Here is a 26877-nt window from a genome sequence, read left to right on the forward strand (position 1 = left end):
CAGACAGGCTCCATTTTCCCGCAGCTTTGTGTCTGGGCAGTTTTTGGAGTCTGGGTTAGGTTACTCCGTCTCACACGAAATATTTACATTGCGGGTGTGTCACATCTCGTTTCTTTCAAAGCGCGGGCGAAATGAGAGGTCGCAATGTGAGGCAGACAGTTTTTTTTTTATGGACCCAAAAAATCCTTCAAGGTATAAAGGCAGATGTCAACTGAGTGGTGTAGAACGCAAGACCAATATGTACACCTTTCTGAAGAGGAAAAGAACATAGGATTACAAGTTACCTACGTCACGATCTGTAATTGTATGTGGCATCCTATTACATGGTCAATCAGTGGCCACCATCTACTGTGCTTTAGGGAGCGAGCTGTGAGGAAAGATCACCAGTGGGAATCCGGAGTCTCTCACCTTAACCGCCATCTCGGTCACAAAGATCGCCGTGAAGATGTAGTTGGACAGCGTAAGGAAGATCCGTTCCTGTCGAACCAAAAGAGCAGAAACACCTGGCTGAGCTAATGCAATGCTAAAAGTTCAAATGGTTTAAAGATTCACATCTTTTTGGAACTGAGCATGTTTTTTTTTTTCCCCTACTGTCTTCTGCTTCCACATTGATCTAGTGTACTGCTGAATGATGTATGAAGGAGTTTTTTTTTTTTCCCTCACACCCAGCACATCTTTACAAACGTCTCTATTGCACTCACTAATGATGGCTGGTAGGCATTCCTAAAGTTTACTCTTCATGAGCGCTGCAGGGAATATTTAAACAAGGCATCTGATTTGGGTTTTTAATTGAAGTTTTTTGTTAATTTATACCTGTGGAAATAAAAAATCTGCCATGTTGACCTATTTTTTTGTACTGCAAATGAACAAGTATCATCAGAATTGCCTGGGGAATAAGTGAAGCTGTTTTACCTGTGGAAAATCATATTGTGCAAAAACAAAAACAGGAACTTCATGCACTTTTTTATTATTTTCTAATGACACTGACGGCTGCAAGAGGCCCCTCTGTAGTCACTAATGACATTAGTGACTCTCATCAAGTGACTCATCTCATATATATATATTTATCTTCAAAAACGTACATATAAACAGATCCTTGAGAGACTGTCTTACCGCTGGGAAGTCCTTCAGACTTTTTTGCATATTCAGCCACAGGTGGACTACGCACATGCACAAAATGACACATAGAAGACCGACATTGGCTGCTGAGGTCACGTGCTTTCCTCTGCTTCTTCTCTATCCAGGTCCCTCTCATTTAAACGTGCACGTTTCATCAGAGATAACCAGTACATTTCAGTAAACCAGCGCCATCTTTTTGTTTTGTGAGCGCGCACGCAACACAACACCACCAGGAACGCCATCTAAACAAACTTGCATTACTGTACTCATTTTTGCATTCCCTGTTGCCTGAGGGAAGCAAGGCTCAGTGGTGTGTCTCCACGCAGGAGAGGATGGGAGCCTATTTACTGAGCTAAACAAGGGCCGAGAAAAGAAAACAAGCAGCCCGGCAAGAATTAGGATCCTTTCTGCGACTGCTTATTTACCCTGCTTCCCCTCTGAGGAGACACGACCCTGCTCTGCCACTGAATTTCTACAGAATTTGTGTGTGTGTTTGTGTTTGTGTGTGTGTTTTTGCCTCTGGTGGCTGTAGGTGGCTGCCTTTCCCACGGCCTCAGACTTCCATCACATACACACTCTCACACACACACACACACACACACACACACACACACACACACACACACACACACACACACACACACACACACACACACACACACACACACACACACACACACACACACACACACACACACACACACACACACACACACACACAGTCCTTTGTGAAGTCTCCGGGAATGTCAGGCATGACATCACTGGGAATGTTGCCTTTGAGAAGCTTACTTTTCCTGGCCTCTGTGAACAAGTTTTATATTTTCATTCATGACAAACTAATGTGGCAGAGTGTCAGGGAGGGGAAAGAGAGTTTGGAATTTCTGCAACTGCAAAATGTATGCTGTGAGACATAGATTTGACAAGTAGCTTCAATTGTCTGTTGGATTGGGTGTGTATACACTTAGTTTGGCTAAATTGAAAAAAAAATAAACCAACATACATAAACTGAATGGTACTCAGTAGAGTGCATACCTCCAACATGACCCAACAGTCCCCTTATAAATAAATCAAGCCCTCATTTTAATTCACACACCCATAGATATCAGTCCACTAAATATGCATAACATAGGGGGTTAAAACATGGGAATAATCCTATAATTAGTGTTAATCATGCTGATAGATGGACACTGTTCAAGGCCCTGCCTCCTGTCTAGCTTGTGTATATTTCTGGGCTCAAGTTTGACAGAAACAAATCCAGAGCTGCCTCACCTAACTCTTGCCTCTCACTCCTCACATCTAAGGACGGCAGTATTATTCTAACTCCCGCTCGGCCTGGTTTGAAATAATGCTGAGCACAAAGACAGAGGCCAGGTGTGACTTAAACCGAGAGGCAGTTTGTTTAGTCACGTTCCAGTGAAAACCCAATACTAAACACTTCCAGTGAAATATTTCAAATGGCAGGAGCGCCACAAGGCATTGTTCTCCCAGATTCCCAGAGAGGTTCAGTAACTGCCGTTATTTTTCAGGAACACAAAATCCTACAACTGTATTATGACTGCAAGCACTTCCTGTGTTCCTGAGCAACATAAAACAAGACCGTCTGTAGCACCATCTCTACCAATCTTAACGTTGTTGTAACAAGCAGATGACGTAGCTGCTGAAAATCTGAAAAATGTGATTATGTTTTATGCTGTTGGTGCTGATATAATTCAATGTAGAGCTCCAGACAGTGAGGTATTGTCCTTCAGCTCAATTAAAAATAATAAATCATAATAGGCCGCGCAATCATCCCCAATCATTTCCGTGAAGCGACAGGAAGACAGTATCCAGGCAACCTCCAGCTCCAGTACAAAACAGCAGTGGACGGCCAAAACACAAAGTGTGTGACATAACTTCCAGCACTGAACTAATCGTTCCGCCTGCATTCCTCACCAAAATGTTGTGACTGAAGGGCTTTTTCTCTGTAACAAGTGACTACGTTTCTATTTAAGGAGCAGAACGCGTGTCCTCTGTCAGGCGATCACCACGGGCGACGGGGAACAGGCTCTTCAAATGAGAAGCAGCGGAGTGATCATTTATACCTCTGGTTGTTATACACAGACCATAACTGAACCAGCGAGCGGAAAACAATTCACAACCGGCTTCATTCATTCAAAACAACCCAATCAGGGACATCCACGGAACTAAATGCTCAGTGAGTAAGGGAAAAAAAACAGTGATAAATATTGTGTTTATTCACGCAGTGGCTGGGTCTGTGTTCTGCTGATATATCTGGAGGTAAGACAGGACACAGGGTGTGTTTGTTCTCGTGCAGCATTGAAGGCAGCCCTCCTCTATCTGAAGGGTGAAGTGATGATACATTAGCTAAGGAGGTGACGGTGTTGATGATGCCTTGCGGTAGAAACAGGGGTATGGCACACCCAGAGCTACTGGATCACAGGTGGTTCCCTGCTTGGACGATCTTCCGCTACATTTCTCTGTGGCGAGCAAACTACAGTGGGAGAGTGTGTTTGGACCCGCTGACATTTCTCCATTTAAGTTTGGACAGTTTTTGAGCCGGCAGCGAGTTTCTTCATCCTACACTGTGTGTGCACGGTACACAGTATACATTACGGGGGTGTGTGTTTCTCATCCTGTCCACCTTTCTTTTTTTTTGTAAGTTTCTTTCTGAGATTGTCATGAATGTGATAAGTTTTCACAGACTCTGACCTTTCAGAGAGGACTGTGTGTGATGTGTTTGACACTCACAGCGCTTGTGGGGTCGATGCGAGGCCTCTCCATGGCGATAGTGATGCAGTTGAGGAAGATGATCAGCAACACAATGTGGTCAAACATCTTGTGGGTGATGATCTTCTTGCAGACGATCCGAAACCTGACCCACACACACAAAAAACAACACGGAGAAAAGGAGAAACTTGAATGACAGTGGAAATTGCACTTTTACACACAGGGAAGAAAGACATTTTGGTTTTGCGATTATAATAGATTACTGCTTTATACTTAGACACAGGTGTGGTGTTGTGTAGGCATGGGTATATGGCGTTTTCCACACACTGACATACATAATTAATCTTTGTCAGCAGTGACAGTGAGGAGCCAGAGGGAGAAGATGGACACAATGTAGTAAATATCTACAGTGTGTACTGTATATTGATTAGCAGCGGTTGGGAGCGTTCCGATACTTTAGTCGAGGTCCTCCTCCAGGACAAAATTGACTTCTCCCTTGTAAAGTCTCTTTTGTTGTTGCCTCTCTTTGTTAGAGCGTCACTCTGCAGAGTGATGTATGTGAGCAGACTTCGACAGTAGCGGGTTGTTTTCACATTCGTCTGCTGAAGGGGAAACTTCCTCTGTGCTCACTTTAAATCTCGGCCGAAGATGCGTACGTGTGTGTGTGTGTTTGTGCTATTTTGGATGCTGGTTGTGATTTGATAAGAAACGTACACATACGAGCGGGATCTACAAACACACACACACACACATACACACACACACACACACACACACAAACACACCAAGGGCATCTTTCACAGTTGTTAAACTTATGACATGCGCAATGTTTGCATTTTGCATTTTCACTGTCGTTTTCTCAACAAGGGATGATTAGTGGATGCAATTTAAAAAAAACACATCAGACACAATAATTATTGAGCTTTAAGAGTAGCATGTACAAAAATATATAGAGAGCTATAGATCTATAGATAGAAATATGCCAATATTATTGGCAAAATTTCACCGAAAGTAGAATGAGAGTTGTCATAATGTAGATACTGCAATGCTATATTGCATTATCGGATTATTAGTACTAATGCATGATCAAGCATTTTAAACTGTATATGCTATGGGGTAGATCCATCTACAATAGTGAATCATATTTTACATTCTCATCACGTTTTGCATTTAAAAGGTGAATCTGTAAAGTTGCCCTTACTAGAAGCTGTAGCTGTTAAAGAGCTGGGATAAGTACATTATATCCCACTCGACTGTAATGGAGTAGGAGTATAAAGTATTGTCCATCCAGACTGCAGCTCAGTCCAGGCACGTTGTATGAAACCCAATGTAATATCACAAACCAAACAAGGACAATTACTGAAACGCACTGTACACACTTTGCGAGTAATGAAAGCTCTCTTTCAATTTAAAAGAGCTTCTCTCACATGCGGTAATTCTGTAATGAACCGCTGTAGAATAAAGAGTCATTAATTATGCCTGACTTTCATTCCCCGACGTGGAAAAGGTTCCCAGGCTTTAGCTCGCGACAACAGGGAACAAGTGGAAACACTTGTTATTTATGGCAGTGGAAGGGATCAAACTTTGGCTTCATTTGGCAATGCAGACACCAGTGTCAACACTTGTTGAGTGTGTGTGTGTGTGTGTGTGTGTGATTGCTACACAGGCTGTGTGAGCTAAATCCTCTTTTAATGTGCACACCAGAGCCATGATGCTAAAGGATTCATGTGGTTTCCTGAAGAGGAGGCGTGGAGGGAGGACACATGGCGAACACACACACACACCGACCCACCCCCCCACCCCCCCACCCACACACACCCCTCCGGTGAAAGCTCCGCCTCCGCAGTTTGAAGGGCCAATGTCTGGCTGGGAACTTTAATGCTTTAATGTCAAGTTCAAACACTGATACTAAAACCTTAATAAGACGAAGAAATTAAAAAAAATCACCATACTCTGAAGTGTCAGACTGCTAGACCTGGGATATCAGGAGGAAAAAAGAACTTGATGCATTGGATGTTTATATAAAAATATCTTGATAACTGTTTGAAGCTCTCTTTCTCTGAACACAGATCCTCTCTCCTGAAGCTATAAATCTGCACATTTGGAAACTCTTTTTTCCTACTCATATTTGCAGATTTTAACAAAGTCAACCAACTCTTCATCTCCATATTTCAAATCGTCGTTGGCATCCTTGCTGTCTTTGTACGTCACTTCCCAATAAAAGTCACCTGTCACTTCAGCAGTGCAGCTTAACACGTGTGCTTGGATCTTACCTTTGATCTCACACGCGGTTCTTGTTCTGTGTACTTAAAACAAGCCAGAGACACAGAACTGCATCACTTCCTGTGTGCGGGATGATTGCGTTTTACAGGAAGGAGCGGACAGACGCAGAGAACAGTTCATGTTTTCTGCAACTGCAAGCTGAATCACTTTCATGTTATTCTACTTTGAAAGCAGCAACACAGAAAGTTTGGGCGTAAAAAATGCCGCAGATCATTACCTACACTATTTACTGTAAATCTGACAGTCCTCCCTGCTGTCTCTTTGTTCTATTCTTATCTGCGTCTTATTATCTGCTGCCTAAACTTCAGTCGAGCTGCACTTAATCAAATCATGTACTACACTGTACAGAGGAGGAGATACACAACCGCGAACCTGTCAACAGCCACTGTTCTTACGCAGCCTGTTGTTGCAGGAGAACAAGTGTAATCGCAGAGCCGGCCCACTTCTCCGCTCATTAAAAACTTCACCTGCAGTAATCACCAGCAGCGGCAGAACCAAACAGTGAGCACAAAGGCAGGTTGAGGTGAACTCGGGCATGTGCTGGAGCCGCTTGACTCCAGCCTCCCGCTACGCCGTCCCTTGATGTGATTGTGAGTACAGGCGGGCGCCCGTCGTGGTTCGGGCCCAGAATGGGAGCCACGCAGAGCCAATGTCCTCGGTGTCACTCTCAGCGGCGGCCGAACCTCGGAGCCCGCTGTGATTGAAAGCCAGCTAGGAGCCCCGTCTGAGCCGAGCTCCTTCACTTTTCTTATTCAGACAATAAAAGATCACAGGGACCTTTTTCCTATTAACCTTTTTCCAAATGATGTAATGTGGCCGGCAGAGAGGACGACCATTGAGAAGTTCAGAAAGGGCTCAAATTAACAGATGGACCGTTCGGCTGTGATGGAAATCACCAGGGAGAGTATTAATACTTGACATTGATGTTGGCTGCCTCCCAGTAAAGCTGAACGGATATTTGAATTCACCTCACCTATAAACTAAATGATTTGTACAAGCTGCATTCTGTGACCTCAGCACTCTATACATAAATGGAATGGTACATTTATGGTATTTATATATAGTTTTTCTATTTTCATCCTCCACGCACATTCACATTCACTGACTCACACATCGTTCATATACTGCCGACACAGCCGCCAGGGGCAATTTGGGGTTCGGCATGCAGACTGAAGAGGGTTCGGCATGCAGACTTGAACCATCCGATTAGCGGACGACCCGCTCTTTCTCCTGAGCCACAGCTGCCACTTACGCTTAACCTCGCCTCAAATCAAGACATATCACAGAGTGCTGAAACCGCAGATGTGTATCGACGTCGGCCCTCGGCTGGTTACCCGCCTGCGTCCACCCACACCGGTACTGCCCCAATAAAATTGTCCACATCAATATTATCGTGCAAGCTTCAAATTTGACCCATTAAGCACAGGAGACAAGTGACTTCAATGGGTATTTGCACCAATTTCGCCACCAAAAAAAGAGTAATTTGTAAAAGTACATCTGATGATAAATAGACAGAGACAGAGAGACAGATAGATAGATAGATAGATAGATGTACTTTGTTGATCCGAAACTAGGAAGTTCCGGATGGAGGATACTTTGCACTGCATGTGAGAGCGACCACATTTCAAACATCCACTCAGTGGGAATTGACACACTGTGACAGTGGTGATGTCTAATAAGAACTTTCCATTGGGTTGCTGGTGGGGATGATGGGGGGCTTGTTGTCTGATGGCATGTTGCGATGCTGTGGCTGAATGACGGGGGCCGGCGAATTTTGCATAGTGTTGCCTTCACAGCAACATTTTCCAAGGCAAACGGCAGAGACGCATCAAAGACCCAGAAGGGGGAGAAGGAGGACGAGTGAAAGAAGAATGGGGGGGTGGGGGTGGATTCAGCACGTCTGAGATAACACGCAGCACTCAACGGGAGAAACTCCCTTCCTCCCTTTGCTCCTGCTTACTCACCACTGACATGGCAGAAATGTGCAGATAAAAGAGACTTTACAAGTGAGAACGTAGGAGGGAACAGGAGAAGAGGGGGCAGGGGAGGGGGACACTGCGGTCTCATTGCAGCAAAAAAAACATTTTGCCATTAGTGCTATTTTTACATTGACAAAGACAAAGTATACAAAAATATGTGCAACAAAAAGGAGAAAATCTGTAAAATTGGGGAACATAAACATGATTATTTTGAATATTTCATTAAATTACGAAATACACAGTTGAATTTGTCTTAACTGTCACAGGAGGAAGAATGAATAAACACTCTCGGTGCTGTGTACCAATGAATGTAGAATCAATGTACCCAGTGTTTACGAGTTTTTTTGTGGAAAAAGACGTAAAGATGTGGCGTCATGGAGACGAGCTGTGGCGTGAATACTACCTGGACTCTGGAGGGAAGAGGTAGAGTGACCAGGTGCCTCTCTGTCGACACCACTCCGGCTGCTTCTTCTCCAGCCAGTGGAACAGTCTGGCAAAGCGACCCTGCACGGAGCAAGAGGTGGACAGTGCATTCATTATTCATGAGTGCGCAATTTCCCCGTGGCATAGTGTGAGCCACAATCATTCTCCATGGACAGAACTCAGTGGATTCGTCTGTTGCAGCTCTGTTTTATTCATAGGTACAAATTCATACATATGTATCAAAGGAGGTTCATTAAAAAGGCACCTACAGACAAATACAAGGACAGAGGCATATTTTCCAGCAGAGATTATACACTTTTTCTTCAATTGTGAAACAAATGTCCGTTAACATTTGAATTAAAATTGTCTATGAATGTTTTTGACTCTTACACCTCCTCAGTTTTAGCTCTACTATAAACCACGCTTCTTCCAAAAAGACAGAGGTACAGAAGAAGAATAAGACCAACTGACCAGACTGGGCTCCTCCTCTGCGTTTTCGTCTTCGGTGTTGTCCTCAAGCGAGACGTGTGTCGGACCCAGGGCTGTTAGAGAGCCCTTTCCATTGCAGTCGCTGTGCTCTGCGGGTCGCAGGTGTCCCAGGGAAGGGGGCCTGGAGCTGTGCATGCTGGCGGAGCGGTACAGGAAGGGGACCTAGGAGAGAGGTAGGAGCGAATATATCACGCTCAACCTATGCAGTACTTTACATTAATGAGTACTTTACATTAATGAATGTAAAATCTGTCTTTGAAGGGTCGGATTTGGTTAACACGTTTATTTTCCTTATTACCTCTGCAAAGGAGATCTTTTTCAACTGATTTCAACGGAACTTGGTGGAAGGATGGGACATGGGCAAAGAAAGAACTCGTCAAACTTTGGGGTCAGATGCAGAAATGTTTTTATCACTTAACATTGTGAGATTTTTTGAGATTTTCCTCAATTTCCCAGAACAAAATTCATGGATGTTGTTGAGAAAAGAAATCAGGCATACTTAGGGGACTGTTATATATGAGTGTGTACGATTTGGTGCAGTTTGATTGAATTTAAGGAGACTTTTGGGCCTTGGGGGAGGTATGAGCTTTTTACTTGATCTTGCTGACAAACAAACCAACCAACCAACAAACCGATTAACCAAAAAAGCAAATAATGGGGGACAAAACATAACCTCTGTTGTTGAGTGAATGCAGATTTCCATTCCAGCCAACGATGACAGCAGGTGGTTTAACGGATAAACATTCAGTCAGCGCTTTAGAGGGAGAATTCATTTTGTAAAAAAGCGCTTGCTGCAACCTTTGGTTGTAGGACAAACCTGCATTGACATGCTTGTGTACGGCACGAGTAAAAAGTGGCCTGATGTGAGCGAGTGATAGACAATGCAACGTAAAATGCAGCATTGTAATATAACATAGGTAAGGGCAACACAGAATGACATCAAATCTAACTATATAATTCTAAGATAAATGATTAAACCTGCAGGCAACAGTCACACTTGTAGACTGATGGATGGCGTGGGCGTGTCTACCTGTAACAGAGCATCAGGTGGCAAATCCATGGAGCTCTGAGTCTCCACAGACTCCATTCTCCGATGTCTGGGACCTCTCTGAGACTGCGACATGGAGTCCGTCCTGGCCAGGGAGGTGTTGTCCTCCTCCATCAACCCTCCTCCTTCTTCCCCACCACCCTCCCCGTCCTCTGAGCTGGAGCCTCCCTCCCCGGAGAGGAGCGAGCGTCGCTCCCCGGACTGCCGCTTCTGGCGTTTGAGTGACGGGGCCCGACCCAGACTGTTCCAGCTGGATCGTCGGCTGGTCCAGCCGCTGCCGGAGCTCCATGGGGCGTAGGGCGAAGAGCTCCGAGCACTGGTCTGGAGAGGGGATGATGGCAAATGAAGGACAGAGTGGTAAAAAGGAGGAAGGAGAGAGATAAAACAGGAGGGACTGAGTGTTGGTCTTGGGCCTTAGTACTCTGGTAATGTTGTTATTTCAAGCAAATAACCAAGCTGAATTGGATTGACTCGGCATGACGTGAGCTCAATTCAATTGAGATTAACACTGACAGACAGACAGGAGCAGATGTAGAGATCTGAGCTTATTTTCCCCAAGTCTTTATTCCGATGATCAGTCTATCAAGTAAAGAGTGACAGATGCAGCAGTAATTAAGAGTGTTTGAGTGGTATGCCACAGTAATCATCATCAATCACTGTGACCTCATCACATTAGCGGGACGCGTACAATGAATCCAGAGAGACGCTCTGAGGAGCGCTGGGGGACAGCAGGGGCGGGTGGGTAATTCTTGGCACTTATCCTCTTACACATGTATTAATGTTGGCTTCGTGACATGTTACACTCGAGAACTGTCATGTGCTTTTGAGGTATGCGAGAATAAAAATAAATGCACTAACCGGGGATTTGTCATAGCAGGCTGGGTCTACAGAGACGCTGCTGCCTCGACGGGACTCGTAGCCCAGGATGGGGTCACCTCCGACGGGCAGCTTGGGTACGGGCATTGGGGTGGCAGCCGTGTGAGTAATCAGAGGTGGAGTCAGGCTGGTCTTCAGGTCCACATGACCATTTACAGGCACTACTAGTAAAGAAAAGATGTACGAAGAGAACAAAAAATATGTTGTGGGTTAAATGGGGGTAAGAGCAAAGTGGATGAGGGTTTGAAAAAGTTAAAGATGAATCAACTCTAATGTAAAGAAAAGAGGAGAAAATTGGACATACTGAAAAGAAAACAACAGATTTGGAACAAACAAGAAAGTTGATGAAAAAAAGCAGCACAGAGGAAAATGAGAGCTCTAATTTGAAATAGAAATAGGCAGAATAGATGGCGCATGGGGAGGCTTGCCGTGCGGGTGCACCTACAGCACAGCATATTTAAAAATGGATGCCTCATCCTGTTATTGAGCAACATGAATATTTCTGGAAGGCATTAATCTTATGGGATGCGTGAAAGAGAATATTATGTTCGGCAGCAACACAAATAAATGACATGGGAGCGGGATGCAACTTTAATAACGTTAATTCCGCCATCTTTAAACCTTTATCCGAGGCCTAGAAAATGTATATTAGGCTCTCAGCAATGTAAGCAGTTTTATATATCAACATCAGAAGGGGCTGAGGAGAAGATGATACCGCACGTCTGAGGGTTACACTCCTTACAGTAGTATTCCCACCGGGCTTTTCAGTCTATGCGAGCAGTAATTAGAGGGGATGGGAACTGGCATATGAGGAATTATGGATGAGCCTGCTGTACTGGTTCTATGCTGTGCTGCGAGACAGCCCGGCACGTGCCTACTGAGTGTGGTCTGAAACCAGTTGGGAAAAGGCTGAGACCAGGAGCCCAAAGACATAGATCAAGCAGGGAGATGTTTGCACAGGGTGTACTTTATATATAACTTGCTGTTTCACAAACTTTAACATACATTTTGAAAAGAAACACAACACAGCGTGTAACTTCCAGGGATCCAACGAAGACTAGGGAGGGAAAATGCCAGCCATCAACTGCAAACACAGATGGTGTAAGTTCTGCCAAGTGCTTGTAATAGGGGCTTTGAAATCGCAGAGGGGTTGAGTTCAATCCTCTACATTCCTGTTGTAGCATCAATACAATGAAGTGGTGCAGCCATGCGTTGTATGTTTGTGTGTATACAAATGGTGTGTGAACATGCCTCACCTGCAGAGGCCGATAAATCCTTCTTGCTGCCATTAACATCCTCCAAACTTCGTGCGAAGGAATCGATCTCCGAGCCTGATTTAGAAGCATCACCCTTGATGCACAAACACACACACACAGTGTCAGAGAAAACCACATGTGAAAATATCTGTTTCTGAGTAAAGTTAACAGAAAGCAGGTGGGGCAGAAGTCGCTTCTAAACACAGATCCCTGCTCAACTGCATTTGCCTTCAAATGTCAGTCACACAGACCTAGGATCAGTCACTAGGGGCAATCTTTCTCGTCAGGCATGTAAGTGATGGTGTGGTAAGGACAGTGAGAGTGTTCATTGAGGAACCACACTGAAACACCATCAGTAATATGCACTTCTCAGACAGAATATGGCCAGTGTATTGGCATGAAACACAGGCTGCGTGGAAAATCTGTTTTACTCGCTGTAGCACATAAACAGCTCCAAAAGAGCTTCAGTGTGGTTGCTGGGTCTACAATTTTCACACACGCAAACACACAACATACTCCAAAACAAACGGGGCAACCTGTAATCTGTGTTTGCCTTGTCAGAAGAGCAGCAATCTTTGTGAATCTACTCATCCTTACAGTAATCACCCTCTTGCCGCTGCTGCTTCCTGCTGCCTTCCACTTACCGACCTACTGCAGTGAGCTGCAGAGTTCCTGCTTGCATCTGTTGTGCTATGCAAGAGCCTGCAGACTTCATTAATATGTGAGAGGGAGCCAGGTGGATGCTGGATTAATAGAATACCGACCCAGTGCAGTCAGATCTCTGTGGTAGGAGGGTGAATAAACTGTGTGTAGAAAAGCCTCAGGACCTAGTCACGATGCACCTCGTTTTAAACTAACAAATGACTTTCTTGGTACTTTGGATGAGTGCCAGAGAAAGACAAAGTGGGTGTGGATATACTGCATATTGAACTTCGGTTAACTGGAGGCGTGTCTGGTATGGGTTGAGCCACCAATTAGCATTTTTCTCTTGCACTTAAAGGCACTATTTGTATGCCTCGAACCGAATCCCACCAACTTGTGAAGTAGCGGAAGATTCAGTAAGGAGTGCGCATGCTAATGAACTAGCAGACCTAAGCAACTCAAGGGTTACCAGGAGACTGTCAAAGTTGCGGAGCTCATCATGTTCCTGCATCTACTTATTCATCACAGTGACTCATTATTTAAAAAAATCTTGGAACACAGCAGGAAAGAGGAGGCACCTGAATAAAAGAGTGTGAAGAGTGTGAGTTTTCATATTCCATAGCTTTTTCATTCTATTTTGCCATTGTTACTATTATTATTAGGGCAGTAACCAACAATGTGAATATCTAGTGTGACAGTAGTCGTTGTGGTAGCAGTTACAACAACTATGTCTCTTCATTTTGTAATGAAGATTTGGTGTGCCTAAGGGTCAATTTCAGGACCATTTTTGCTTTACTTGGTTCCGCTGGGGCATATCATGCGGATACATTGCATATGTCATCATTAGTTTTTCTTACATTATCTTTACATCATCATCATCTTGATGTTAAACTGAAAACTGTCTAAACTGATTTTCCTGAACCTTGCACAAGGAGATTTTTGTAACTGGGTCCAAGCTTGCCAGGTCTTTAACCACAACCTGCAGTCATGACTACATCACCCCTGTTTTAGCCTCCTTAGAATGGCTCAGAGTATATTTTTTAAATGATTTTAAAGTTTTAATGATTACTTTTACAACACTTCCTGACCTTGCTCCTTGCTATTATTCTGATCTCTGAGGAGCAGTATATAGCTTGAGGTCTTTGGGCAAAGGACTTGTCCGTTCCTGAGTCCTGTCCTAGAACCAGAGCAGAGCATTTGCAGTCGGAGTCCAGAGGCTCTGAAATGACCTGATCAATGAAATACTGCTGGTTGAGTAAGTGAGACATTTTTACTTGTATCTTATTCAGATAATTTATCTTGGTTTTACTATATTTTAACTATATTTGTATTTATTTTATGTCATACTTGTCTGACTTAATTTCACTGACTTGATTTTGAAATTGAATCGATTTGATTAGATGTTATTTGATTTCATGGCTTGTGTAAAGCCCTATAACACCCGGGTTTTGAAAAGTGGAGCAGTAGTATCAACTGTTGTTGCAGGATTGAAGGATTGAAGCTCCCTTTTTTAGCACAACAGGGTGAAGGTCAGTGTGACTGGATGTGTACATGTTCTTATAAAAAAATAGAGGCTTGGCCAGGATCTTTGTCGCAATGGCCATACACCTGACAGGACCTGGTGAAGACCAATGTGACAACCTAGCCCTTATTTGTCTTTTAACGGCGTGACAAAATGGATCTGAGTTTTGCAAAGTTGACAAGCTTTGTCCGTTAATGAGAACAACACAATGAACAATTGACGGAAAGGTATTATTATATTATTATCATGCAGGTACAGACTAGTTACCTCCACTCCCTATGCTAAAGCCTGTCACATAAGAAACGCGTTGAACACTGTAAAGTGGTTAGTCACTGTTCATCTTGATCTAAATATCTCTGCTAATCACTAGGCTGATGTTAATTCATTAAACCAGCAGTAATGAACTGATTTTGGCATGAAGGCCCAATGGGGGAATTGGAGATTTCATGTTTATCCAGAAAGCATTTTCCACATCACAATAACTGGGAGAGGAGCAGCTGTAAGACAGGTGCAAACCCCCTTGAAATGAGGAATTAATTAAAGCTCAGCTATGGGAAATCTTGGACATGCCTTCACCCAGAGCAGCTGGAGAAAGACTCAAAAACATGGAGCGTGAGGAACCCCACAATGGCTCTTGTGGCGTGTGCAGTGTACCGCGCCAAAAACGTTCATAGGATCATACTGGGCACTATCTTTGTACACTGCACTGCCAAACACACAAGGTCAGTTGCTAGTCGGCTTACAGCAAATACTTTTACATTGGGCAAATAAACACAGACTATCTACTGTGATGAACGAGCAGTCTTCTCCAGTATGGTCTTATCTAAGAGCGGCAGTATTAGAAATCTTTGACATACACATGGCACCAGCAGGTCAATACAAACAAAGTAGTTTAACTGTGCAATTCTGATCGATCGTGTCAAAAGACCAAGCTGACTGGAGACCTGCTCGGCCCTAATCCCTTGATGGTCAGGGGTGCATGGTGCAATTTAGAAACTCACAACTGGCTGCTGAGTTGAGGAGCTAAAGTCAGTGAAACAACATCAGACTGCGAGTGTGAGATTAATCCAGCACAGGCCCGGTTTTGATCTTCCAAGCTTCCTTCTCTTACTGTCTGTTGCGCTCCCACTTTGTGGGAGTCTTTCCTCTGTCTTCTGAGGCTCTCTTCACAGGCAGACATTAATTCCTAATTTGTCTGTCATAAACCGAGCCTCTAAGCAAGAATGAATGAAAAGAAAAGGAAAAACCATACAACTTGAACAACAATAAGGGACCTTTGCCGTATTTCTTTTGTTTGCAGATTAAGGCATCTCAGGAGGGGAAGAAATTAAATAAACCTGATGGGAGGATGTAATGCTAATCTAGCAGGATTATATTTCTGACTGTGTGCTTACAGTATGTCGAGGTGGAGTGGACTGTTGATTTGGGGAGACTTCAGCCATGATCAGTGAGAAGAAGAAAGTGTTCTCACCAAGCATTACACAATGGAGGCTTCAGTCGAGAAAGAAAAGGTGGGGGTGATAGCTTTGGAACAGAGGGGACAATGGTCCTGAGGAAAATCCCTTGTCCTGAAATAGCCACGTTGTTTGGATAACTTGTTTACACTCTGTCACCCCAATTTGGGCATGGTGGTGGGCACAGGAGATGGGCCAGACCAGGCCTGTGGCTGATAGACAGACAATAATAGAAACCAGCAGTACACAGGGGATCTCAATTACTTCGCCTCAGAAAGGTGTGTAAATGGGAGACGGAGGGCGGCTGCTGATAGGTGGAAGTGCACAATTGCCAGCCTGTGTGTGTGTGTGTTTGTGTGTGTGAGGTGCGTGTCCGCCCAATTGTATCCTTCCACAGCTGCATTTGAGACTCATCAGCCCAGACCTAAATTGGATACTTCCAAACTAACAGCCAGTCCTTAATGACATCCACAATAATAAAGGTGGAAAACCAGGGCTGACAACATTTTAAATTAGCAAGTTTAATGGAAATGCACTTTTATTTTCCATATGTTCGCACATGAAACTGTCTTATAAAATATATATATATATATATATATATATATATATATATATATATATATATATATATATATATATATATATTTATGTATGTATATTTTTTTAATTTGATATTTCAAGATCAAATGTAAATTGTCCGAAAGAAAATTTAAAAAACCTACACATTATTTAAATTTCTTCAGCGAACAAAATTAAACAGAAAGGGTTTTTTTCACTAAAGTTATCACAATTTATCCTGAGGTGGACATAAATTACATGATTCTCCGAGCAAATTTCTTCTTTCACAAATAAAACTCTTCAACATTTGTAGAGATATTTCACTGAAAACCACAAGTTAATTTCACGGAGATACTTGATAGAAAGTGAGTCAATGGTTGGTGATATACTCCAGTTGCAATTTTCAGGGTTTTATTGAATTAAATTACATATAAACTTTTTGTTTTGATTTTCAAATTGGCTGAAATAGGAAAGACTGTAAAAGTGTAATCAAGTTTGTAAGTTATTAAACATTCATTCATTCATTCATCGTCTACCGCTTTATCCATTTAAGGGTCGCGGGGGGTCGCTGGAGCCAATCCCAGCTAACATTGGGCGAGAGGCGGGGTACACCCTGGACAGGTCGCCAGCCTATCACAGGGCCACACACAGAGACGGACAACCATTCACTCTCACATTCACACCTACGGTCAATTTAGAGTCTCCAATGAACCTAACCCCATTCTGCATGTCTTTGGACTGTGGGAGGAAGCCGGAGAACCCGGAGAGAACCCACGCATACACGGGGAGAACATGCAAACTCCACACAGAAAGGCCCCGGTTGAACCGGGATTCAAACCCAGAACCTTCTTGCTGTGAGGCGAAGGTGCTAACCACTACACCACCGTGCAGCCATTTATTAAACAATTATATCTTAATATTGACAGCCCTAGACTTCCATATGGGCTAGTATACACAATGTACATAAAAAATAGTGTTTGGATATTTATATATGGCAACATATATAGGAAAAATGAAACAAAAATAACTGGTTTAACTCGTTCTATATATACTCTATGATTTAACCATAACACCAGCAAGCAGACTCCACTCAAAATCGCCACTTTAAGCTCAGCCCCCAGTGGCCCATTGTATTTCAACCAGACAAAAAGGCTCGGAACAATTTGGAACATTTGCCCATTGTCAAAGTCCTGGATCGGTTCTGGAGAGCATTCAACTGTGTAAAATTAGAGGACATCAGGACATGTCTTACATCTGCTTTTCAAAGAACAAATTTCATAGTGTGCAGGTTTTTGCCTTAAGAGCCTGAGTCATGCAGTCGATCTCCCCCGCTCTCTTTATTAGCTCTCATCCCATAGTCCGGCTGGATTTATTTTGCTGTGATGAGGCCTCCCAAAAAAGCCCCACCTTCCCCTCCCATGCTTCATCTCTATGCCCCAGCCAGATAAAACAGAGACTGAGACGGGGAGAGTTTTGGCAGCACTAGTGTGGCGTTCTTACCCTAAGGCCGAAAAGAAAAAAGATAGGGCTGGTGGAAGGTGAGCATTCAATCTGAGGATTGATGTGGAGTCTGTTTTTAAAGAGGACAAGAAAAGAAACATTCACAGACACACAGCAAAGTGACGCGAGTGTCCAAGCCCTCTTGTTGTTTCCCCTAAACCACAGTCACTATGTCGCGGGTTAGTCTGAGCAGCGTGGGCAGCATGCAGGGAGCAGGTCAGAGGACTTTTGACATGATGTGACACATTCTCTGCCAGCCATGTTGGAGGAAACACTGCACGGCTCATTTAGAAGAGACAGTGATATATACCAGTCACAGTTCTCTATTGGATCTTGTTGAATTCTCATTTTAAAGAACAAACATTTACTAAAAGCAGAAAAAAAACCGCGACTGTTTAACATTTGTATTTTTGCAAGTATATTTTTAAGATTTCCTATGATTAAAAAACAATACTTGAGTGTTTTGGGGAGGTTTTGCCCACCATGTATTTGAACATCAGTGTGGTATGAGATATGCTCCAAATACCTACTGCATGACATGTCAAGTCCAGTCTCAAGGTGTAAAGTCAAGCTGTGTGGTCACACTAATGTGAAAATCGAATATCTTTCTCATTATTTTATAGTTTAATGCAAAAATGTTCCAGACTTCCATAGTTTGCTTGTAAAAATGTTATTTTTGTTACTTTTTTTTACTCCTTCTCTTACCCAAACTCAACCTTAAACTGGACTTGTTTTTGAGTTGTTAAATGCTACGATACCCATGAGACTAGCTATGACCTTTGGGGAAAACAGCACTATAATTGCCTAATGCAGTCTCATTTGAATTGAGACTAGAACTGATTTAAATTGATGAGTTTAATATCAGGTTTCTAAACTACTGGCTTTACTCTGCCATTAGCCAGGTAATTAAATCTTTCTTACTAAAAAGCACCTTGGGAGCTGTATCTGACTTCTCATCTTCCATCTCTTATGCAGTAAGTCTTGTAGCATCTCCTGTTTTTATCAAACAACCATGTTCAAACAAAGATCTTCATCTCAGGACATGCAGACAATAATTGACTTTCCACTTCTGCACTTCTTTTAGTTTGATCTCAAAATCTCTGTGGATCAAACTAAAAATACAAGTTAAAAAAATACTGGAGATTACTTTTGCAATGTGGGTAGAGTGGCCCTTTACAGCTCCGGTTGCAAGCAGCAGTTAGGAATCGTTTGTACCTATAGTATTCTATCTGATAAATGATTGTTCTGGACAGTGAACCAAGCTAGTTTGATGTCGGAAAGCAGAAATAGACTTGAACGAGAAGAACCTCTGCAATGAACCTCCAAGTTTAAGCCATCGAGAAATCTGTGACATCACCAAAAACCCTCTATGGGGAAGGGTGAGGAGAAGAGGTGGTGAGGGAGGGCAGAGGGAAGGACAGGGAAGGGGGGGTGCTGTACATACCCCTGAGTCTACAGGCAGAATTAGGCTCAGTTGGACATGCACGTCCTCCCGCTTGGGCACTTCCTGCAGCGGAAGTGATCGGTGCAGCCAGACAGGAGAGGGAGGTGCAGACAGGGCAAAGAGGCACAGAGGTGAGAGGTGGAACCACAGCCGTAGACAGGAGCAGAAGGACAACGTTAAAGTGGGTTCAGCCTGTTGTAACATCTGGACTGTACCATGCAGCAGAACACATCAAAGCAACTGTCTGGGGGGGTTAACAGTGTGTGAAAAGTCAGGGCAGCAAAGAGACGCGCAGGCCACGCTTTTACCATCCGGTTGGTCCTCCGGCATGTTGTGAGGGCGTCACTCGGAAATGAGAATGACCTCGACATGTACATTTAACGACAAGTGCAGAACAGCAGTGCATCATTCAGGACATAGTATGCTCAGCACGGATGCATTTCTCTGCAGCTGACACGTTGAATGAGTGCGTGAGAGTGCCTTTGTACCAATGTATGATATGTATGTTTATCGTCACAGTCAACTGTCGAGAAAAAAAAATTAATGGCAACTTGTTTTAAATTTCTTTCCTCTCCGTTAGGACACAGTTTGGTCTTGTTGCACTCTCTGCAGCGGATATGTCACACGGACACACAGAGGAGAAGAGTGAGACACAGAGAGTTAGAGAAAGAGAAGGATAAAAAGAAATGGAGCATGGAGAGAATGGACAGTAAAAGTAATACTCTCTGCGTGCATGTCAATGTGTGTGCGCGCGCACACACACCTCTCCTCGCTTGGCCCACGTCATTCAAGCACCCCGTTCCTTAGCAACCCTGACGCAGGGAAAGTTTGGCCAACTAAAAATAAACTTAATGTTTGCAGAAAATGAGGTAGCATTGAGAAGGGAGAGGGAGAATTAGGCCCACAGCTCTGTGATGATACTGGGGGACAGAGGCAGAGAACAGAACCTGGGCCGATAGACCCTCTGGGAGTGTGAGTACGCTTGCGTCTTGGAAGGTTTAAAAACCGCCAGCTGGCAGACCGTGAGGTGATAATAGTCGCCAAATTTTTGAAAAAAATGTATTGGATTAAAATATCTTACTGCCCCTTTAAGGGGCCGCCTACTCAGCTGACGTCTTCTGACCCACGACAGCTTCACAATGAACCCAAAGTATTTTTACACTTCTCACTTCTACACTTCCTATACACAGCATTGTACTGTAACACTGACCACCAACATATTGAATTTCTATTGTTTTCAAATGTGTAAATTCTTGTTTGATTGTAAAGCCACATGTATTGATTTGCTCCACACCTCCTGGCTCCACTCTCTACCTCGGTCTCTCCTCCTCACAACGGTACACACACAGATACACCAGCTAAAAACCACATATTCTGGTCTTTGTGAACAGAAATGTACGTTTGTTTACACTTGCTATCAGATCTCTCAGGACGGATGTATATACCAGCTCTGAACAGGGTCTGGGTTCACCAGCTACTAGCAGACTGTGTCTGCCATTTGGTTGCTGGAAGCGTAAGCAGGCATTGGTTCTTTTTAGAGCTTTTGTTTCGACTGAAAATAGCCGCCACCAGCAGCAGCTAAAAAGATGCCGTAAGGCAGATGGATGAGGCTGAACCAACACGCTAAACCCGGCATGTGATTCCATTAACCACAGTCATGCACTTGATATTTGTACAGCCAATAAGCACAACAGCAGGAGAAGCCCATTCCAATTAATCCATATTTTATGAGGCTGTCAGCCTCCCTGTCTGCCACCCCTCATCTATTCTCCCTCGACTCAGGCAGAGAGCCAGAGAGCCAGAGAGATCAAAGAACTGGCGTTGTCACTTCTTAAAGACAAGGGGGGGGGGCAAAACACACTGAATACTCCTGTGATTTATTCTGTCTGTCTCATCTCACCAACTATTCCTTTCTCCCAGTCGCTCCATCCGTCTGAAATAAAACCATGTACACTTCAAATGTGTTGGCTGAGGAGTGAAGAGAGGTCGCTGAATGAGTTTCAACTCCCTTATTATCTGTAGCCCCTGAAAATGTTACAGGGAAAAGTGTTTTCCCAGATGCCTGTCTCTAAACAATAACAGCCATTAATCCACCTTCTCCACTCTCCGCTTTGCTGTCTTGTGCTCCCCCCACCTCTCTTGGAGAAGTGTTGCCGCGGCGGTGGATAAGATATCACTTTTGTTTTATGACACAAGACGAGCAGCACCGAGGAGGGGGAGAGATGAAACGGGGGATGTGGGTGATGTGGGCTGCAGTACAGTCTCGTCGAGCAGACATAGTTTTCGTATGATGTACTTTATGGCGCAACTTGCACTGGCAAAATAAGCAGAACAATAATGAGGATGACTGCTGAGATAGTGGGAACGAGTGGGAGGAAGAAGAGGCTGACAGCGAGATGAAGATGAAAAAGGGGGGAGAGGAAAATGAAACTCTGCAACTAGTGTGATCACATGTCCTCATAAAACCCGCAGCACAGAGTGCAAGGAAATATACAGGTTAATGCGTACAGTGTAAATGAGCTTTTTTATGTATGTGTGGCCATGAACGTCCATCTATTAGTGGTGTGCGTGGGTGTAGGTGTGTCTGCACTGAAAAATGAGTACCTCATTGAGTAATTTGGCCTAATGGTGCAGTCCTAAACTTAATTCCTCCAAATTTGTGTGGTTTGTGCAGCAATTAAAATGATTTGTGTTGAGGCCTGGAAGCCAGCCAGGTCGATGTGCAAGGTTGGTACAAGGTAGCCGCAATTAAAAGAAGATAAACAGTGTCCCCCCCAGTGGCGTTCTTCACATGCTTTGAGGGGAAAAAAACATATGATTTAATTACATTCAGACAAAATAGCTCAGTAATTTATACCCTATGGTTTTTAAATGCCACACGATGCACCGGTGTTGTGAACGTGTGACCAGTGACATTTTACCTCCGTCTGGAAACCCTCAACCAAGATGGCCACCAGCAAGTTGAAGAGCACGTAGTTTCCGAAGGTCATGAGTGCGATGAAGTAGAGGGCGGCCACATGCGAGGTTGAGGCCATGCCGTTATACAGCACCTTGTTCCAGTCCTCCTGGGTGAGGATCTGGAGGAGAGGAGGGAAGAAAAAGAGAACAATGGACATATGCAGTTTACGGTGTTTATGGTGTCAATTTTTTTCACTTCTAAATCATTCTTGAAAGAATGAGTTCCTGATTTCTGACAGAAAAAGCAGGCTGCACATTTCTAGCTGGAAAACAGAAATTTTTCAGCTAAATTCCAATTATCAATGGTTTTTACTGGCTGTACAGTAGTTAGCTAGCTAATTTGCAATGAGAATCCAGTGAAATAGTCTCAGATATGGACTTAATGGTAGTATATGGTACATGATCTCATGTTTAAAAAAAAAAAATCTGAAGCCAAAGCAGCATGTCCCAGGCAAAAAGTTAGTATGCACCAGGTGATGAAGAAGACAGACAGAAAAAAAACCAACAGCATTCTTCTGTTTATTGTAATTGTAAGGAAAAATATACTTAGAGCTCACACTGTTATCCCAACCAAAATCAACCTTGTTTGTCTGCTTACCTTATGTGTCCGAAAGGTGAAAGTTACTTGTTAATGGTTGTTTGTCTCTGTATAGCTGCTTTCAGACATGCACTCAAGTCCAGACTTATTCCAGAACTTTTACAAAGGGGCTGTATGTGAGGTCAGCTAAGATAGACTCCACCGTTTGTGTCTCCTTTATTTCTCTGTCCAAAACATAAAATGTAGCAAATTCTCTGCTGTTTCATTTGGGGAAAAAAAGCAATACTAATAAATGTGCCTATAGGTTGAATCAGTGAAGCTGCATTATACTCTGCCTGTGTTAAACCATGAGAACAGACATGTCAGTGCAATGTTCTGCAGAGGGAGACACGCTGCAGCTCTGCATGGTCCCCGATCTGACGGTTCACTGAATTATAAATGGTTACTATATCAGGAGTGATAAATACTATACAGAACTTTATTCAGAGGTAATGGATGGATGGTTGGACACCACCGAGGGCCGCAGAGTCCCTAATGCAAGGTGACATGACGCAAGAAGCAAACCCACTTAACCTATGTAAGATACTTGGAAACGAAATTTGGATGAATGGATGAAAATGAGGGGAATGAATAAAGGCCAGACAGAGAGGGGGAGAGAGGGGGTGTGGAGGTGGGGGTGCTGGAAGAGTGAAGAGGAATATTTGATTTCATATATTTTATCTATTCAGGAGGAAATTGTCTTTTTGGCCTCTGAGTGGGGACGAGTTCTGTCAGCACCAATGAGGCAAGAAGATGTTGATTTAGTTGCTCGCGGGCACCTCAGCAGGTACGGTATGATCACACAGGAGGTTCACGCTACCAGATGGAGGACGAACCTCCCCACCCTTAGGTCATCCTGCTGCTACATTTTCATGGACTCACTAGAGTGTGAAGCTACAGCCAAACTGGCCATAACGCGGTTGATCAAATGTGAATATTGAGGAGAAGGGGTTTGTGCTCACCTGGAAGACAGTCACTATGGCCCAGAGAAGAGAGTCAAAGTTCTTCCTGTCTGGCACAGTGTCCTCTTCCCTCTCTGAACCAAACTTACAACCAAACAGATGCATCCCCAGGATACTGACAGAGGAAGGAGGGAGTGAGGGGGAGGAGAGGAGAAAACAAAACAGGAAAAAGAGGGATACATGTTTACACCAGGCCATCCCATTAAATACAGTACAAATAAACAGATATTATTTGCAAAAAAAACCACACCAAAAAAACGTGTTGTTTGACTGAACCCTACAGATTACAATGCTTTCACAGTAAATAATGAACATAAATCATAATTACTACATAATGGATTGTCATGTAAAGAATTTTATTAGGAAAATAAATTGCAAAGACAAATAAAAGCAGAGTGTTTACAGTGCCGTCAGTGAGGCAGTCGGCTAATATTGGTTCATAAACCGTGGGCCCACGATGCATTAAGGCAGAAGTGGAGAAGAGTGCATGTGCCAGGTCAGGTTCAGCACCATGGAGAGCGTCATAAACCGGGACAATGACATACACCGTTTGCACTGCTTTCCACTAATGAAAAGGAATAACTCAACCAATGTGTGCTTCCTCCCAGAGACCCAGCTGTCTGTGTGTTGGGCATGGAGCTGGAAGTATGGGGCGATTAGCTGGAAAGTATAAAGACTAGAAACAGTCAGATCATTTGCCTCCCAATACAACTTTTCCAGTATCCAGCAACGTCACTGTGACTGATGGCATTGCTCTGGGAAGTTCTTTAAAAAAAAAACTAGAGCACCAAATTGCCCCATACGCCCATAAAACTGTCATTTTGGAATTTCGCTTTATGTCTAGATTAACTAAATTGTCTTTAGCTTTGGTCAGAGCCCGTCTAGCTGTTTCCCCCTTGTTTCCAGTCTGTGTGTTAAGCTATACATTTGGCAACGACAAATCATCTGACGATCATCTGCTAACCTGTTCAACTCATCTCGCTCGGTCAGCCACACTGTTCCCTGGACCCCTTCAAACAAACACTCTGGTCTGTTTCCCACTGGATTTTCCCTGGCAAGATTCTCAGCCCCTTCAGCTGGACCCTGGGTTCCTTCATCTTTAATTCCCTCACTTTGGTTTGGTCGTTTGGGTCATGTATTCAATAGTCACACATTTTACTGTATTTTATATATACTAATTGTTCTTTTACTCTGTGTGTTGTGGTTCTGAGTCTGCATATTTAGTCTAAGCCCTTTTTGCAAACCTGACACACTTTTATTCAAAAACACTTTCTTTAATACATGTTTAATTGCTGCAAAAAAAAATGTTTACCTAGTTTAACGGAACCAGTCTCTGGAAACTGTGGATTATTAAGATCCACCATATATTTTGACAGGAGGTGGCTGTTTGGTGCTTTGAAGAGCATGTAAGTAATTTAGTTTAAATTGAAACGGACATCTCAAACAAGATAAATGCTCAGACTGGAGATTTCCCCATGAGCGTGTGATTTGATAAATCTGATTTGCCAGTTAATTAGGTCTGCCTAGCTAAAATACTGCAGGCTCGGGTGTGTGATGCTTTTGAGGGGTACATTACACAGGAAGGTGCTTCTTTTATTTATCTGTTCCCTAATTGATATCAAAGGATTTGCGAGAATAATAGAAACACCTGTCAATATAACACAACACAATCTAACAGCATCACAAATTATACAGCCTCCAAAAAAAGACTGATGAGGATACAGATCAGTGTATTTCATCATGCGTTTGCTGCGACTGTAGATTGATTCCTTATTGTAGTCTCTGATCCCTCACATCTCCTTTATTTAAACACACTCAGCCATGTCACTCAGGTCAGAGTAGCAATATAAATTAACACAGCTAAACTTAAATGCTCCTCGTCGAAAATGTAAAATGTGCTTGTATAAGTAAAATCCACATACACTTGGACAAGTCCATGTGTATGTGGATTCAAGTGTGTGTGTTTGTGTATCAGACAATTACAAAAAACCTCTGCAACACTGATTTTGTCAAGCTCAGCTACTGTGTTTAACCAGGCAGAGAAAGAGGAATGCTGAGGACAAGAGGGACTGACTCAGTCTCGTCATCCCCTCAACTGATCTCTTCCTCCTTTCACATGTCTGTACTGACCTCTGCTTCTCACCGACGCTTCTCCTCCAAAAGTTACTGTGCACTGATCGACCGATTTCATTTCATTTCACACCATTGTGCTTTTAATTCCATCTACAGAAATGGGCTTCATGGCCACTGATCAAAATGTTAGTTTAGTTTTACTTGTATTTTTCCTTTCACCGTCTCTGATGTTGTTCCTCCACCTTTTTTGTGCGTCTGTACGAGCAATGTGTATTTTTCTGCAGTGTAATTGAGGTCACTCTGGCTACCTGAAGATGAAAATGAAGAGCATGAGCAGCATGCAGAAGGTGGCCACGTTGTCCATGGTCTTCATCAGGACCACCAGCTGCCTCTGCAGGGCCGGCATGAAGCGCACCAGCTTCAGCACCCGCATCAGCCGGAAGGTCCTCAGCACTGACAGACCGCCACCCTGCTGACCCACAATCTCCCACACACTGAGAAGACACACACACACAACACAACCACACACAAAGTATATACAAGTGAGATTTGAAAGAGATTGAGACAATTTGAAAAAATAAAAAACATGCGAACAATTCATTACTAATAACACAATGTTGTAATTGACAAAGTAGCTAATTATTAAAGATTATATATGAATTGTTGAATATTGGCTTTAAAAAATGACATTAATCAAATCTCACATATGATAGAATGAGACAAACAAAGCTGAGCAAGCTATTTTTAGCAGAGTGTAAACGCTGATGCACTTCTGTTGGGATTGTGCATATGTGAGCAATAAAACATGACAGCAAGTGGCTGAACTACACAGAACTGGCAGCGAATACTCATTCCACCATCCGTTCATTGCTATTTACAGTACAAGTTACAAGTTTCAGGGGGATCTCAGGTCACTTTCCTTCCACTTTGACCGTCCCAAAATAGCCACAGTGACACACTTTTTGAAAATGGAGGAGCCATCATTCT

The 26877-nt window shown here is 43.3% G+C and overlaps 1 protein-coding gene across 2 annotated transcripts in view; it reads right to left on the reverse strand.

Annotated features, from left to right (window-relative positions):
- cacna1g (calcium channel, voltage-dependent, T type, alpha 1G subunit) overlaps positions 1-26877 on the reverse strand; it is a 215155-nt gene that overhangs the window by 46944 nt on the left and 141334 nt on the right. For both annotated transcript variants that reach the window (XM_047327653.1, XM_047327654.1), the window contains 11 exons: positions 26199-26384; positions 23818-23932; positions 22242-22397; positions 19321-19383; positions 12201-12294; positions 10927-11108; positions 10051-10389; positions 9003-9182; positions 8512-8612; positions 3868-3991; positions 409-477 (listed from right to left, as the gene is read on the reverse strand). In XM_047327653.1, the coding sequence (XP_047183609.1) occupies positions 409-477; positions 3868-3991; positions 8512-8612; positions 9003-9182; positions 10051-10389; positions 10927-11108; positions 12201-12294; positions 19321-19383; positions 22242-22397; positions 23818-23932; positions 26199-26384 (1609 nt within the window). The remainder of the gene's footprint in view (positions 1-408; positions 478-3867; positions 3992-8511; positions 8613-9002; positions 9183-10050; positions 10390-10926; positions 11109-12200; positions 12295-19320; positions 19384-22241; positions 22398-23817; positions 23933-26198; positions 26385-26877) is intronic.

Source organism: Scophthalmus maximus, chromosome 16 (genome assembly GCF_022379125.1).
Source record: "Scophthalmus maximus strain ysfricsl-2021 chromosome 16, ASM2237912v1, whole genome shotgun sequence".
In the NCBI taxonomy this organism is placed as follows: domain Eukaryota; kingdom Metazoa; phylum Chordata; class Actinopteri; order Pleuronectiformes; family Scophthalmidae; genus Scophthalmus; species Scophthalmus maximus.